General features: G+C 52.9%; 2 protein-coding genes across 3 annotated transcripts in view; one reads left to right on the forward strand and one right to left on the reverse strand.

Moving 5' to 3' along the window:
• Nucleotides 1-1,466: 1,466 nt before the first annotated feature.
• Nucleotides 1,467-5,656, reverse strand: commd8 (COMM domain containing 8; the record flags this gene model as incomplete). Its single annotated transcript, XM_083924521.1, is given in 6 exon segments — nucleotides 1,467-1,675; nucleotides 3,849-4,004; nucleotides 4,332-4,484; nucleotides 5,318-5,416; nucleotides 5,418-5,501; nucleotides 5,639-5,656. Coding segments are annotated over 6 exon segments (531 nt in total). The 3' UTR covers nucleotides 1,467-1,654.
• Nucleotides 5,657-7,428: 1,772 nt separating this feature from the next.
• The window catches only part of atp10d (ATPase phospholipid transporting 10D), a gene marked incomplete at its 3' end in the record, with an annotated part of 33,759 nt that continues 25,230 nt past the window's right edge, over nucleotides 7,429-15,957 (forward strand). For both annotated transcript variants that reach the window (XM_083924666.1, XM_083924667.1), the window contains exons 1-3: nucleotides 7,429-7,529; nucleotides 12,469-12,848; nucleotides 13,687-13,881. In XM_083924666.1, the coding sequence (XP_083780792.1) occupies nucleotides 12,562-12,848; nucleotides 13,687-13,881 (482 nt within the window). In that variant the 5' untranslated portion in view covers nucleotides 7,429-7,529; nucleotides 12,469-12,561. The remainder of the gene's footprint in view (nucleotides 7,530-12,468; nucleotides 12,849-13,686; nucleotides 13,882-15,957) is intronic.

Genomic DNA, 15,957 nt, shown 5'->3' on the forward strand with positions numbered 1-15,957 from the left:
CTCCTAGAGGACACTTTAGCACACGTTGTGACTCCTAGAGTGCTCCCCATGCACGCCAGTGTCAAAACTCCTTTACGGTAAACAACAAAAACTCAACTAGCAAACCACATTTAGTCTGTATGGCATTTGCAGTTACAGGACTGAAACACACAGACCGGCCTCTGTCAGGAATCTAATGCTGATGTTGATCTGTACTTGATCAGGGGCGCCTGCTCTAACCACTGATCCACCGGGCCGCCCTGATTAACCTGCAGCAGCACGTTCCACCTGCCCCGAACTTCTGTGATAACACGTTAATACATTTATGGAAGAGCAGGAGACAGCTGGAGAATCATCCGCAGGTTCCAGTGAGCTCCTCTAGAAGAACAGGCAGGCGTCACCGACCATGACATGTTTGTCCTCACCGCTAATGGCTCAGACGTGTGTGTGTGAACAGTTGGAGCCCAGATTAATGGTTTGTTTAAAGATCTATTGTCTTAGAGTTGGATTGTCTGGTCTGCTGATGCGTCCTCCACCCTGTTACTGCCCCTCCATGTTTGCATCCCTGCAGCTGCGTGTGGTGCGTCTCTGCCGTCCCTGAAAGTGTGCGAGGAAACTCACTTTCCAAGGTCCGGCTGCTTCTTATTAAAGTTAATCTCCTTTTTGAAACAGGTACCAAATTATTCAACACGGCCCTTCTTCTGTTGCGTAACTTTTGAAACATTAATGTGTTATTTTTCTGCTGCATTGATGCTGAAAATGGGAGAAAGTGGCTTCAAACCTGCTCTCTGCGGCCGCGTGTGCACCTGACACTGAAACGAGCTTCCACAGAACATCGTCATGTGGTTTCACTTGATCACATCGATGCACGGACCCGTGGTTCGGTCCGAACGTACCGTGAACGGTTCGATGGCTCGGTTATGAAGTTATGAACCTGTTGCTAAAGCTTTGCTGCTCCTGCACAGAATCTTCACCCTGCTCCACTCTCATTGACGGGACATTGACAAGAGTTTAATGTAAGAACAGCGTTGAGCGTTGCTATGGTTGCCTGTGACGAAGAACAACATGGTCGACACTGTTAACGATGCACCATCGAATCTAAAGTGTAAAGTTTGGAAGAAGGAAAAACAGCTGTGAGGTCTGAAGAAGCAGCTGTAGAGTCCAGCGTCAGCGCGACGACACGGGGGAAGCTACGCAGGTGACGAGGGTCAGGAGGATGCTAACGTTGCAGCTAACACGAGCAGGAGCAGGAAGACTAAAGCCGTGTTCAGACGGGAGTAGTTTCATACGCGGACGTGAGGTAAGGACGTGTTTGTTTGTAGTGTATTCAGTTGAATATAAACATCCACCTTCATGTGAATCGAGGTCGTATCTAGATACGTATCAGATGGTCCTGTGAAGGGAGTGATGCTCACCCCTGATGTGCACCCGTACTTTCACGTGGTCGCGCACCATCGGACTATTCTTCTCCATAAACCGAGACAGAATCAAAAGGCAAAGAAACGTTTGATATATTCGTGATAAAACAGAGTGAGGTGCAAAACATTAGGTGAGTGTTCAGCCGCTCGTTGACATGACTGAATAATAACATGGTTGTAATCTCGGGCGTGGCGTCCATCCCCTGGACCTCCTTCAGTCCTGGTTCAGGTGGGATCAGGGGTCCACAGTCTGTCCCTCACTTCAACTGCAGAACCACCTGCAAGACACAAAGATCCACCGCTGGAGTTTCATTGGACGGGTTAAGTGCAGATGTTTACAGCTTCGGTACTTTAGATGGTTTACTGTTCAGACGAATGCTGCGGAAGTGTGTGTGTGTGTGTGTGTGTGTGTGTGTGTGTGTGTGTGTGTGTGTGTGTGTGTGTGTGTGTGTGTGTGTGTGTGTGTGTGTGTGTGTGTGTGTGTGTGTGTGTGTGTGTGTGTGTGTGTGTGTGTGTGTGTGTGTGTTCTGAGGTAGAATAGAATAGAAATGTCTTTATTGTCGTTGTTCCAGTGCAACGACATTTACAGTAAAATCCCTTAAAGTGCAGAAATAATTTAACATTAAAAGCATCAAAAAGAAAAGACTAGACCTTTAAAAGACACATTTAAAACGACAACCTTACACACACACATGCACACACGGACACACGGACACACGCGAACACACACCGTAGCAGCTTAAGGAGACAAAAACAAAAAACAGTAAATTGCAGAGACCGGTGTGTGTGGTTGTCTGTCTCTGTGCGTCTCTATGTGTCCTGTGATAGACTGGCGTCCTGTCCAGGGTGGACCCCGCCTCACGCCCGATGTCAGCTGGGATCGGCTCCAGCCCCCCCCCCCCCCCACGACCCCGACAGGGACAAGAGGCTGAAGATGGATGAATGCAGAGACCCTGAGCATCATGGACCATCATAGGTAAAGGTGTTTGCGGTGTTAATTCACTGTTAGAGCTTTTGGATAAAAACTGTTCTTAGTCCGAGCAACGACCTGAAACTTCTGCCCGAGGGCAACAACTCAAAATGACTCTACTTTACTCTTGCTGTAATACCTTTAAATACACTATTTTTATTTAATAGAGAGAATATTTAAAGGTTCTGTGTGTAACTTTTTAACATAACCTCCTCTGTTGCCTTTAACAGCCTGTGGACTCTTAATGTGTCTGAGTCAGTGAACAGAGCTGTGATGGTTTCATCTCTGTAGTTTATGTAGTTGATGTTGATGAAGTGCGTCCTGACAGTCACCATGAAGCTGACATTGTGTGGCATTTCTCATGTAGCAGAGGCTTTAAGCTGTCAAACACTGCCCCCTGGTGTTTACTCTGCATGAACGCAGCGTTCAGCAGGTGGCAGAGTTTCTTATGAATATTTACTAACTCATGTTTTCAGTGTGACCCAGAGTTCATCACAGACACACACTGATGTTTGTTTCTGTACTAAACACATGTGGTGTATAAAATCCTCCTCTTTCTACTCGTCCTGGCAGAGACCTGTGGTGATCCAACTTCCCCTCCTTCACTTCTCTTCCTTCACTTCCCCTCCTTCACTTCCCCTCGTTCACTTCCCCTCGTTCACTTCCCCTCGTTCTCTTCCCCTCCTTCACTTCTCCTCGTTCACTTCCCCTCGTTCACTTCCCCTCCTTCACTTCCCTTCCTTCACTTCCCTTCCTTCACTTCTCCTCGTTCACTTCCCCTCGTTCACTTCCCCTCGTTCACTTCCCCTCCTTCACTTCCCTTCCTTCACTTCTCCTCGTTCACTTCCCCTTGTTCACTTCCCCTCGTTCTCTTCCCCTCGTTCTCTTCCCCTCGTTCTCTTCCCCTCGTTCACTTCCCCTCGTTCTCTTCCCCTCGTTCACTTCCCCTCGTTCACTTCCCCTCGTTCACTTCCCCTCGTTCACTCCTCCTCCTTCACTTCCCTCGTTCACTTCCCCTCGTTCACTTCCCTCGTTCACTTCCCCTCGTTCTCTTCCCCTCGTTCACTTCCCCTCGTTCTCTTCCCCTCGTTCACTTCCCCTTGTTCACTTCCCCTTGTTCACTTCCCCTCGTTCTCTTCCCCTCGTTCTCTTCCCCTCGTTCTCTTCCCCTCGTTCTCTTCCCCTCGTTCACTTCCCCTCGTTCTCTTCCCCTCGTTCACTTCCCCTCGTTCACTTCCCCTCGTTCACTTCCCCTCGTTCACTCCTCCTCCTTCACTTCCCTCGTTCACTTCCCCTCGTTCACTTCCCTCGTTCACTTCCCTCGTTCACTTCCCTCGTTCACTTCCACTCGTTCACTTCCCCTCGTTCACTTCCCCTCGTTCACTTCCCCTCGTTCACTTCCCTCGTTCACTTCCCCTCGTTCACTTCCCCTTGGGGGTATCCCACAATCTGTGTGTGTGTGTGTGCGTGTGTGTGCGTACCTTATTAGCAGCCTCTAGTGAACTGATGAGTGTGTTTAACTCCTCTCTGTTCATCTCCATGGTGACGGACCGAAGGGCTTGGTTCTCCCTCACATCCAGACTGAGGCTGAGCAGAGGAGTGTGGAGACACGACATCCTGTCACTGGACAGCGCCAACTGCAGGAGAGGACGGGGACGGGGAACATCAGAGGTCAACTTTGAGCTGGAGTAGGACGTCTCTTCCCAAAGCAGCCGTCACCACATTATTATGGTTCAAAAAGGTTTTGCTGACCCAGCGATTGTGCAGATAATGCTCTCATCAGGTCAAATGACTTTCGGCCTTTCGGTGTGTGTGAGCTTTCGCCCGGTGCTGAAACCGGCTGTTTGCAGTCAAGATGAGCGTGCAGATGCTTTCACGCCTTCACAGTGACTTCAGAACACAACGCTCACCTGTTAATGGCGTTTACACTGGAAATACATTCAGATAATAAAGCACTGCGTCACCTTAAGCTGCCAGTCAAAGTCCTGCAGAGTGGCAGAGGAGATGGAGTCGGTTCTGTGGAGCAGAGCGTCGCGGATCTCCTCCCGTCGGGCTCTCAGCACGCTCAGCACGGCCTCGGCGTGGCTGCCGCCCACGTCTGACAGCCCGGCCAGCACCTGCACACAGCCAGCAGGAGACAGACACCTGAGAATCTGACCTAGGAGCAGCCGCTCGCTGATGCTGCAGAGAGCAACGAGTGCTGACTGAGACCCTACTCCACGCCTCCGTCAGCTCCTGAGTCCAGCAAAGCCACGGACGAGCTGGTTCAGATACAGTTACAGTTACAGGAGGGCACGGTGGCGAGGAGGGTTGGAGAGAGGGAGGGGGCGGCTGTGGAGAGTAGAGAGGGAGGGGGCGGCTGTGGAGAGTAGAGAGGGGGAAGGCGAGGGGAGAAGACGGGGGAAGATGGTTAGGGGTAGGGGAGGTCGAACGCTTTGAACGTGGGGCGTGAGGGAGAGTCGCGGACAGGCTCCCAAAGTCGGGGTGCTGATCTGGAGGATGAGGTGGGGGTGAGGAGGTCAGACGAGGGAGGGTGGGGGGCAGTGGAGGGTGGAGCGGTCAGGGTGAGAGTAGGGGAGGATGGAGGGGCGATGGGGGGTGAGGAGGTCAGACGAGGGAGGGTGGGGGGAGGCAGTGGAGGAGGATGGAGGGGCGATGGGGGATGAGGTGGGGGAGCCAGTGGAGGAGGATGGAGGGGCGATGGGGGATGAGGTGGGGGAGCCAGTGGAGGAGGATGGAGGGGCGATGGGGGATGAGGAGGTCAGACGAGGGAGGGTGGGGGGAGGCAGTGAGGGTGGAGCGGTCGGGGTGAGAGTAGGGGAGGATGGAGGGGCGATGGGAGATGAGGTGGGGGGTGGGGGAGCCAGTGGAGGGTGCAGAGAACGGGAGTGATGTGTGCCTGATGCTCTGTGATGTGTTCACGGGGGCCCGGTGTGCGCGATGCTCTCACCTCTTCATCAGAGCTGCTGCTCCCCACTGCCAGGCGGAAGAGGGCCGTCAGGGAGTTGAGCAGCTGCAGCCACTCGCCCGAGCTCCAGGTGGCGCCGTAGGTCCGCCCGGCGAGGAGGCTCCCGCCCACAGAGCCCGTCCACCACCCTGTGACAGAGCTGCACACAGGAGGCACCGTGAGATCTCTGGTGTGTGACAACGAGACACAAACACACGACACCGCCTCTGATGGCAACGGGTGACAGTTGGAATAGATAGCTAAGGGGCCACATGTACCAAGGCCCCTGAGTCCTCTACGCAGCGGCCCAGGTTCGATTCCCACCTGTGGCCCCTGCTGCATGCCCCCCACTCTCGAGGGAGAGAGAGAGAGAGAGAGGGAGAGAGAGAGAGAGAGAGAGAGAGAGGGAGGGAGAGAAAGAGAGAGGGAGGGAGAGAGAGAGAGGGAGAGAGGGAGAGAAAGAGAGAGGGAGGGAGAGAGAGAGAGGGAGGGAGGGAGGGAAAGAGAGAGGGAGGGAGAGAGAGAGAGGGAGGGGAGAGAGAGAGAGAGAGAGGGAGGGAGAGAGAGAGAGAAAGAGAGAGAGAGAGAGAGAAAGACAGAGGGAGAGACAGGGAGAGAGAGAGAAAGAGAGAGAGAGGGAGAGGGAGGGAGAGAGAGGGAGAGGGAGGGAGAGAGAGGGAGAGAGAGAGGGAGGGAGAGAGAGGGAGAGAGGGAGCGAGAGAGAGAGATGGAGAAAAAGAGATGGAGAGGGAGGGAGAGAGAGAGAAAGACAGAGGGAGAGACAGGGAGAGAGAGAGAAAGAGAGAGAGAGGGAGAGAGAGAGGGAGGGAGAGAGAGAGGGAGGGAGAGAGAGAGGGAGGGAGAGAGAGGGAGAGAGAGAGGGAGGGAGAGAGAGAGGGAGGGAGAGAGAGGGAGAGAGAGAGACAGAGAGAGGGGAGGAGGGAGAGAGAGAGAGAGAGGGAGAGAGAGAGGGAGGGAGAGAGAGGGAGAGAGAGAGGGAGGGAGAGAGAGAGACAGAGAGGGAGGGAGAGAGAGAGAAAGAGAGAGGGAGGGAGGGAGAGAGAGAGAGAGACAGATGGAGAGAGAGAGACAGAGAGGGAGGGAGAGAGAGAGAAAGAGAGAGGAGGGAGGGAGAGAGAGGGAGGAAGAGAGAGAGAGAGAGAGAGAAAGAGAAAGAGAGAGATGCTGCCTCAGGTCGGACTCGAACCCGCGGCTGCTGCCTCAAGGACCTTCCGCCTCTCCACACCACCGTGTCACGTTGCCTAGCAATGGCATTCCTCCGCAGAGGGAGCCTGAGCTCATCTGACAGAACCGGAGGGCTGTGCACCCCGAAACACCGGCCTCCATCTCTCACAGAGCACCGTGAACAGGACACCGACGGTCACGCCGCTCCGTCCCGCCGCCGTGACCGGGCAGCTCTCGCGTTACCGTGTCCGCCATTTTGAGAGGAGCTTTAAAACATAGAGGAGCATCTTCGTGTTTGACACCCGGGAAACACTCACTTTGAGGCAGTGTGCCGCTGACAGCCTGTTCAGGAGAACCGCCATGTTTTCTTCCGCTTCCGCTTCCGCCTGACGGTCAGCTGACGTCGGTCACGTGGTAGAACGAGCTGCGTTCACGGGACTCGGACAAAGGAACTCCCTCATCTCTAATGGCTTCTTCAGAGCTCGTTAAACGTGAGTAAATGGAAATATTGAGCCATAAATACACTTATGTGTGTGTGTTTGTGTGTGTTAAGCCTTTAAATGCAATATAATATAAATAACTGTACTTATGTTGGATTACACACCGGACTCCCTTTATATTTCTACCAATTTAGCGTAACCTTGGGGGTTGGGGAGTGGGCAAAAGACGCATTGGACCCATCCTAATTGTCTCCAGTGTTACTTTTCTGAATGCATGTTGTGAATCACGTGGATGCCGAATATAAAACAAACCCCCAGCACTTTATTTTAACTTGTTTTAAATCACGCAAGTGTTGTAAATAATGTAAAAATCTTAAAATTAACAATTTGGCATTGGAGTTCTGACGCACGTCGCTCCCGAGGAAAGTGAAAGGTCTCGCAGGAGAGATTGGGAGAAGTTCATATCCTGCTTTGTGTTGCAGGGTGGTTCGGTGACTGTGTGTGTGTGAGAGACTATGTGTGTGTGACTGTGTGTGTGTGTACTGTGTTATTTCACGTGATTGTCTGCAGACAGGCATCGTACGGGAAAGGTAAGCGCCGCCTGACACCCTCTCTGAGACCTGTTCATTCATCACACCGGTGCTAACCGACATGCAAAAGGCGATCGACACTGTACAGCAGGTAAACCGTGCTGTTGTCAGTCGGTCGAGTGTGTATCCTGCACCATAACTCCTAACTATAGCTGCTATACCCTCACCATGATGTGTTCACTCTGATCAAACAGTAAAGTGGGTTCAAGTTAAAGTCTTTGTAGACGTTTTCAGTTGAAACCAGGTGAGATCTGCTGAGTAAACAGGCGTGGTTGTGGCTGCAGTGCAGTCTGCATGCTCTCTGACTCTAAGTTCCTGTAGTTAACTTTAAAAGCATCCAGTTTGTACTGACATGGTTTGTGGATGCATCATAAAAGAGGGTCATTGGTTGGTGGTGAACACCTGCTTTACTGGAAAGGGCTGATTTAGTAATAATGTAAAAGAGATGAGGACGGTGAGATGACGTCCCTGTGCACCGCAGAGTCCTGCTGGTCAACAGCTCAAATCCATGTGATGGTTATTCCACTTTCACTTGTGTCAACAGTGTGTGTTTGTTCCCTGCTTGCCCTGTTTCAACATGACAGCGCTCCATAAAGACACGGTGGAGGAGCCCTGACCTCGTACACCTGTGGGATGAGCAGGATCGCTGAGTCAGGCCTCGTCCCCCCACATCAGCGTCGGACCTCTCTGAGGCTCCGGTGGCTGCATGGGAGCGGATCCCTGCAGCGGGTTCAGTGGAAGGTCCGGAGCCCAAAGAGCAGATTAATGCCCACAGATCACATGCACATAAGGGTGTAATGAGCGAGTCAGAGGGCGCTCGGGTAACCCACTGTACACACCAGAACCTGGTCCGGCTCGACTGATGTACAGGGCTGCGTCTGTGGTTTTAACAAGGCCAGTGAGAACCTCCAGGTCCCAGACAAGGAAATGATGTAGAACGTGTACCGGCTGATTTTTTAAACAGGTTTAAGTATGGATTCATCTTGGTTCCTACCCTCACCTGTGGTCATGAAAGCTGGGTCAGGACCCAAAGAACCAGGTCCAGGTCCAAGCGTGTGAAGAGTGTTTCCTCAGGAGGGGGTCTGGAGTCTCCCTTAGAGAGAGGGGGAGAAGTTCAGCATCCGTGAGGAACTCGGAGTAGAGCCGCTGCTCCTTTGTGTTGAAAGGAGCCAGTTGAGGTGGTTCAGGATCATCTGGTAAGGATGAACCCTGGGCGCCTCCCTAGGGAGGTGTTCCAGGCACGTCCAGCTGGGAGGAGGCCTCGGGGAAGACCCAGGACCAGGTGGAGAGATTAGTGATCCACACTGGCCTGGGAACGCCTCAGGATCCCCCAGTTAGAGCTGGTTAAACTGGCCCAGAAAGGGAAGTTTGGGGTCCCTGCTGGAGCTGCTGCCCCCGAGACTCGACCCCGGATAAGAGGCTGAAGATGAAATGAGATGAGGTTTAAGTATCAGTGTTCACAGCTCTGCAGCTCAGTTCCAGAGATTCAGAGATGGCAGAGGAGGTTCTGTGTTCTAACATTTCAACATCCTGCTTCACCCGGTGCCTCATTCATTCATCCATCCATCTTCAGCCTCTTGTCACTATCGGGGTCGTGGGGGGCTGGAGCCGATCCGAGCTGACATCGGGCTTGAGGCGGGGTCCACCCTGGACAGGACGCCAGTCTATCACAGGGCACATAGAGACGAACAGAGACAGACAACCATTCACACCTACGGGTGATTTAGAGTCATCAATGAACTGAACACCTGCACGTCTTTGGACTGTGGAAGGAAACCGGAGAACCCGGAGAAAACCCACGCAGACACGGGGACAACATGCAAACTCCACACAGAAGGGCCCAGGCTGGGATTCAAACTGTCGCCTCACAGCACTGACCACCACGCCACCGTGCTGCAACCATCTCGAATGATCAGATCTGCCCATGAGCAGTGATGTTGTTCCACTTACACTTCTCCAAAAGCAGGTTTTTATCAGGAAGTAGGACGAACTGTAAAGACGGAGCTCACGCACAGGGAAGGCTGGGACTTTTTAAACTTCTCTTCCCCGCAGTGACGCAGTAACGCCGTGTGACCTGCAGCAGGTCACTGAAACCTGGGGGATCTGACTCTGACGTGTGAGTTCAGGCCTGTGACAGCACACGTGACAGCAGCTGCTCCGGGGAGGACGCTACGCTGGAGGCTCAACTCTCTCTGCACTCGTGGGTTTGCGATGTTATCCGGAGATTGAGAAACTGAGATTAACTTCCCTCCGGGCGTCAGCAAATAGTTATGAGCCGTCATCAGCGGTGACTAAGCAGAACGATCTCTGTGATTACAGCCGAGTCCAGTATTTACCTTTCTATCATAGAAGCGGACAGTGTGTGATGTAGCTCCAGTGTGAGTCTTTATCTCACCCCTGTGCAGAGAATGTTAGGTTGGGCCTGTCACAGAGCTGTGAGAGAGCAATGTGTGTGTGTGTGTGTGTGTGTGTGTGTGTGTGTGGGGGGGCTTACGTGCAAATTAAGTTAGGTAAATACTCGTTGAGCTCGGACTGAATCAGTGTTTGAAATGAGAAACTGAGGAGAGACATCAGCGTTGTCCTGCTGCACGTCCAGTTCTGTTTCCAAACTGTCGGTACATCATTTAACTGTGTGCTGCGTCTTTGCAGTATTAGGGCGCACTCCCACTGTGCCTCTGTACCGTGTCCAAACAGGTTTCACGGCTAAAGTCTGGTTCCTTTGACCAGTGTGAGTGCAACCGTACCACGTCTAGGAGCGGCACGCTTGCCGTCCACGGCCCGTTTGGGAGAGGTGGGCTTTAGTAAAGCACGTTTGCACATGTACGAGCACGAGCGTGCGCACGTGTACGAGCACGAGGCCTACGGCGGTTCTGAGGTCATTTCCTGTGCGCCTGTTGGGACGTAGAAAAAAGAAGGAGGGACCATGCGCGGACATTTCAAACAATGGCGGCGAAAGGTTCACGTTGGTGTGATGCGGAGGTGGAGTGTTTACTGCAGATTTGGTCGATGAAAAGATTCAAAAACAGTCGACAAGACGCACAAAAACTCCGAGGTCTACGGAAAGATCTGGAAACAAAGCCACGCATCGCCATGACGTCATCAATGCGTGTGACGTGTTACGGCGTGATGACGTATAGGCAGCAAGAAGCATTCGCCGAGGCCCAGGTAGTGTGAGTACAAACGGGCCTGGAGGGGGGGACAAGGACCCTAAAGCACGGGGCACGGGACGGAGGACCATTGGGAGGGCGCCCTAAGATACCGCTTAAATCTTCTCTTACCTACAGCTGTAAAGATGGAAGAACTGTGTCTTTAATCACTTTGTCCTCTACATTGATAGAAGCTATAACTTCACACCAGGGCACTGATGTTGCACTGAACATCATCACAGCTGCGATGGTGTTGTAGATAATGTTGTTTAGATTCAACGGTGTTCAAACGCACGCCCACATGGCTACGCTGCTCCTTGATGCTAACATCACTTTCATCTGCACTTAGCTGGCACGGCTAACGCTAACGGCTAACGCTAACTGTCAGTCAAACTCCTCTAATCCTTGTTTTGATGCTGTGATTTTCTGGAGGGGACGGGTTCAAACAGGCTCAAACAGACTCAGGTCTCCTGGAGCTACTGGGCCGGGTCTGACCAACCTGGCAACCCCACTGCTGGACTTCTTTTTTATTGTTGAGACGACGATCTTGAGACACTAGATGGAGCTGATCTGATCATTCTCCACAGTCAGCCTTTAACTTTTTGCTAGTCTCTGATCTTCTAACATTAGGTCAGCTGATGTGGGCTGATGTGGCGTGTTACCGAGTCACATGAGCCCACGTGGAAGTTTGCATTGCCTGGCTGTCGAGCTTTTGACTGTAATGTGAGAGTGCTCATTATGATGAAGCGTCGTTAGGTCAGGTGTCTCTTGGTCAGGCCAGCTGCAGCAGAGTATCACACTATCCCGTTGTTACAGTTCCTGGTTCCTCTGCCTGAGGGACGGACCAGAATAACACCATCAGCATGGAGGGTCCAACAGGCTACACCACTACACACAAACTAGACGCTGTGTACCATATACTATGTAAAAGAAGTAGGCAGAGCTCTACCGTGACCTCACCCATTGGTTTGTGGACTACCCTGTTGAACACTGGTGTGAGTCAGGAACAGAATCAGAATAAGCATGGAGGACAGCAGTGAAGCAGACGGCCCGCGGCTCACACACTGTTTTAGCATTAAACCATAAAGTCCTACAATCCAGTTTCCATTTCCATGTTCTCCTCCGTAAACACCGTCGTGGTGTGATGTCATGAATGATCAACAGCTCATGTGGGTCACTTCAGGAGCGTGAGCTGTTCACACAGACATCCGTAGACAGGCAACATTTAAAGACGTGACATGAACAGACAAACAAAAAATCGGATCTGAGCAATAAATCAGGATCGTGCATCAAGACCTGCAGTGTGAACGGGGGTGCTGTCCCGTGGACAGTTCCGACCCGGGCGACTAGAGGGCTCTGCACCTTGGTGCGGAGGCTCCTGTCTGCCCGGGTTGGGGGGGTCTCTGTGGCGGTGCTCCCTGTGACCTTGGACTGGGGTCTCTCCCGGTGTGGTCGGCCCCCCAAAGGTAGCTTCCTCTAGCCTCCTCTGTACCTCAGGTCTCGCTGCCCGGCCGTGTCTCTGTAGTGACAGCTAGTGTTAGTGCAGGTGTGAGTGTGTGTGTCTGTGTGAATGTGTGTATGCACGTATACATATGTGTGTATGTCTCTGTGCATGATTGTGGGTTCTTGATGTTTCTCTTCTTCTGTCCCTCTCTGTGAGGCACTCTGCGAGACTTTTCTGTATGAAAAGCGCCAAATAACTAAATAAAGGTTGATTTGATTAGATTTGATTTGAAGACCAGACTGATCCTTTCTGAACTCTCAGACAGCGTTTCTGTGTTCTCTCTTTGCAGGATGAGGACGCTGTGAACGTCCAGTGTGGAGCGCAGAGGAGCAGGACGCCACAGAGGAGGGGGCCCAGCTCAGCCGCAGCCTCTGCCGCGTAGATGGAGCGCTTCCACTGGGTGCAGCATCGTTGTCGGCAGCTGCTGGTGAGCAACCCGGGGAGGGGCTGGTACTCCGCCCCGGATGGCCTGCCCAACAAAGCCTCCCTGGACGCCCACAGCTCTCCACAGAGAGGCAGCGGGAAGCGGAGGACGGTGTTCGCCCGCCACGGGCCGCACCGGCAGGAGTACGACGCCGTCTCCAAGAGCTACAGAGGCAACGCCATCCGCACCACCAAGTACAGCCTGCTGACTTTCATCCCCATGAACCTGTTCCAGCAGTTCCACAGGTCAGACTCTTACGGGTGGATTAAGACCGTGAACGCTCTCATGTGTCCAGGGCGTCGTTCTCCCCAAAGCAAGTTCAGTCCAAAGCAACTGGACTCCTCTCATCATAGTTGGACCAGTCCCAGCCTGGTCCTGGTCCTGGTTCTGGTCCTGGTCCTGGTCCTGGTCCTGGTCCAGTCCCAGCCTGGTCCTGGTCCTTGTCCTGGTCCAGTCCCAGCCGGGTCCTGGTCCTAGTCCTGGTCCTAGTCCTGATCCCAGCCTGGTCCTGGTCCTGGCCCTGGCCCTGGCCCTGGCCCTGGTCCAGTCCCAGCCTGGTCCTGGTCCTAGTCCGGGTCCCAGCCTGGTCCTGGTCCTGGCCCTGGTCCTGGTCCTGGTCCTGGCCCAGTCCTAGCCTGGTCCTGGTCCTATTCCTGGTCCCAGCCTGGTCCTGGTCCTGGCCCTGGTCCAGTCCCAGCCTGGTCCTGGTCCTATTCCTGGTCCCAGCCTGGTCCTGGTCCTGGCCCTGGTCCAGTCCCAGCCTGGTCCTGGTCCTACTGGTGGATTAAATTCACTTCCTGTCTTTGTGAACAGGACGAATAACTCAGAGATGCTCTTGTTTTACGTTTGAACTACTCTCTAATCTGTTGATAGTGTAGTTTGTAATTTGGATTCACCCATTCGTGTCGGCCTTTCTGCGGTCTATTCCGGTCTGTTATTTGGGTAAAGATCTGATTCAGTTTATTAGTTTAGATCAGATGTTTCAGTCTGAAGCGTTGGACCAACCAGTGGAGTGGTGGCAGCACTCGGTTGCTCACTAGTCGCGTCTTCATGCTAACTTCCCGCTCTGGCCTTCCTTTGCAGGGCTGCCAACCTCTACTTCCTGTTCCTGGTGTTGCTGAACTGGGTGCCGGTTGTTGAAGCCTTTCAAAAGGAAATCACCATGATCCCTCTGCTGGTGGTTCTGACCGTTATCGCCATCAAAGACGCCCTGGAAGACTACAGGCGCTACCTGTTCGACAGGAAGGTCAACAACAATGTGGTGCGCGTGTACTGTGGGTGAGTCAACGTCTATCAGTTCATTGGGATGATTTTTAATTTGCACGTGAACACCAGAGTTAGCAACTTGGTACGGGGACGTCATCAGACAACTTTATTAGGGCGCACTCCAACTGTTCCTCCCTACCGTGCCCCAGCACGTCTCACGGCTAAAGTCTGGTTACTTTGACCAGTGTGAGTGCAACCGTACCACGTCTAGGAGCGGCACGCTTGCCGTCCACGGCCCGTTTGGGAGAGGTGGGCTTTAGTAAAGCACGTTTGCACGTGTACGAGCACGAGCGTGCGCACGTGTACGAGCACGAGGCCTACGGCGGTTCTGAGGTCATTTCCTGTGCGCCTGTTGGGACGTAGAAAAAAGAAGGAGGGACCATGCGCGGACATTTCAAACAATGGCGGTGAAAGGTTCACGTTGGTGTGATGCGGAGGTGGAGTGTTTACTGCAGATTTGGTCGATGAAAAGATTCAAAAACAGTCGACAAGACGCACAAAAACTCCGAGGTCTACGGAAAGATCTGGAAACAAAGCCACGCATCGCCATGACGTCATCAATGCGTGTGACGTGTTACGGCGTGATGACGTATAGGCAGCAAGAAGCATTCTCCGAGGCCCAGGTAGTGTGAGTACAAACGGGCCTGGAGGGGGGACAAGGACCCTAAAGCACGGGGCACGGGACGCACGCACAGTGTCATCACGGATCAGCCAAACAAAGTGGACAAATGCATAGATTGCACGTCTGACCATTAAGATGCACATGGTAAAAGGAATAAGATCGTTCTAAAGATTTTAAGAGACGAATAGCAGAGTGGGTAAAAGATTGTTCGTCATAGGGCGCCCTCCCACTGTTCCTCCGTCCCGTGCCCCATGCTTTAGGGTCCTTGGCCGTAAAAGTCCTGGAATGTTGCCGGTAACCCAGACGACCATTGTGTTTCCTCACAAATGCATTTAGAAAACCATGTTTATAATCATTTCATCAGTTGGAAGAGCTGGTTTCCCCTCATCAGGAGTATTTCACTGGTTGATCTCTGAATCTGTCCGGTGCTCTGATCCCCGAGGATCTGCAGGAAACCAACGACGGCACAATGCGCGCTGCTGCTCCGTGGCCCTCCCTCCCTCCCTCCCTCGCTGATCTGAGTACACAGTCCGTCTTTTGAGGCAGCTGTAAACCTTGAACCTTGAGTTTGTTTACAACATGAGTGCCCTTTGGAGGAGTGGTGGTGAATCATCGAGGTAGTTAATCCATTCCTCCCTCCCATTCCCGCCTCACTTCTCCGCGCCTTTACGGGAACAGGGGGAAACCAGTCCGCGTCAGAATGGGCTGGAGAGCGGTCGCAGGCAGGTAAGGCTCTACGTGGAGACGCAAAGTGGCAGGCGGCTCTGAATCCACTGGAGCAGTGGACTCATGTATAGCTCGAAACGTGTGCCCCGCCTTCACTCTACCGAGGAGCGCCCGCGGAACAAGAGGACGGTGGTGCGGTCCTCCACCGAGGACGAGGAGCTGAGCGCACTCCTCAAGTCGTATCAGAGCAACAAGATCCGGACCACAAAGTACACGCTCCTCTCCTTCCTGCCCAAGAATCTGTTTGAGCAGCTCCATCGCTACGCCAACGTCTACTTCATCTTCCTCGCCGCTCTGAACTTCGTTCCCGTGGTTGAGGCTTTCCAGCCGGAGGTCGCTCTGGTGCCCATCGCACTGGTGCTGTCGGTGACGGCTGTCAAGGAAATCTGGGAAGACTACCGCAGGTTTAAATCCGACCGCTCCGTCAACGGGCTCCTCTGCCGCGTGTACAGCAGGTAGGTTCAATGCTGCTTTCAGTTCCTTTGGTCGGGCAACAACCGACCGCCAACAACCACGATATTCTAACCGTGTGTGTGTGGGACTCTTTATTCCCCTAAGTGTGATCCAAGAAATTAGTCGTGACTCGGTTGTTTGAGCTCTGATCTTTCTCTCATAGCTGTAGTTTAAGCAGAGGGCAACAAAACCTAACCTACAACCTTAATAGGTAAATGACTTTCCCCATCTACAGTATATCCTAAACTGAAAGTAGCCAGAGATGGTGAGGCTGCTCTTCATCAACA

Source organism: Echiichthys vipera (genome assembly GCF_963691815.1).
Source record: "Echiichthys vipera genome assembly, chromosome: 12".
In the NCBI taxonomy this organism is placed as follows: Eukaryota; Metazoa; Chordata; class Actinopteri; order Perciformes; family Trachinidae; genus Echiichthys; species Echiichthys vipera.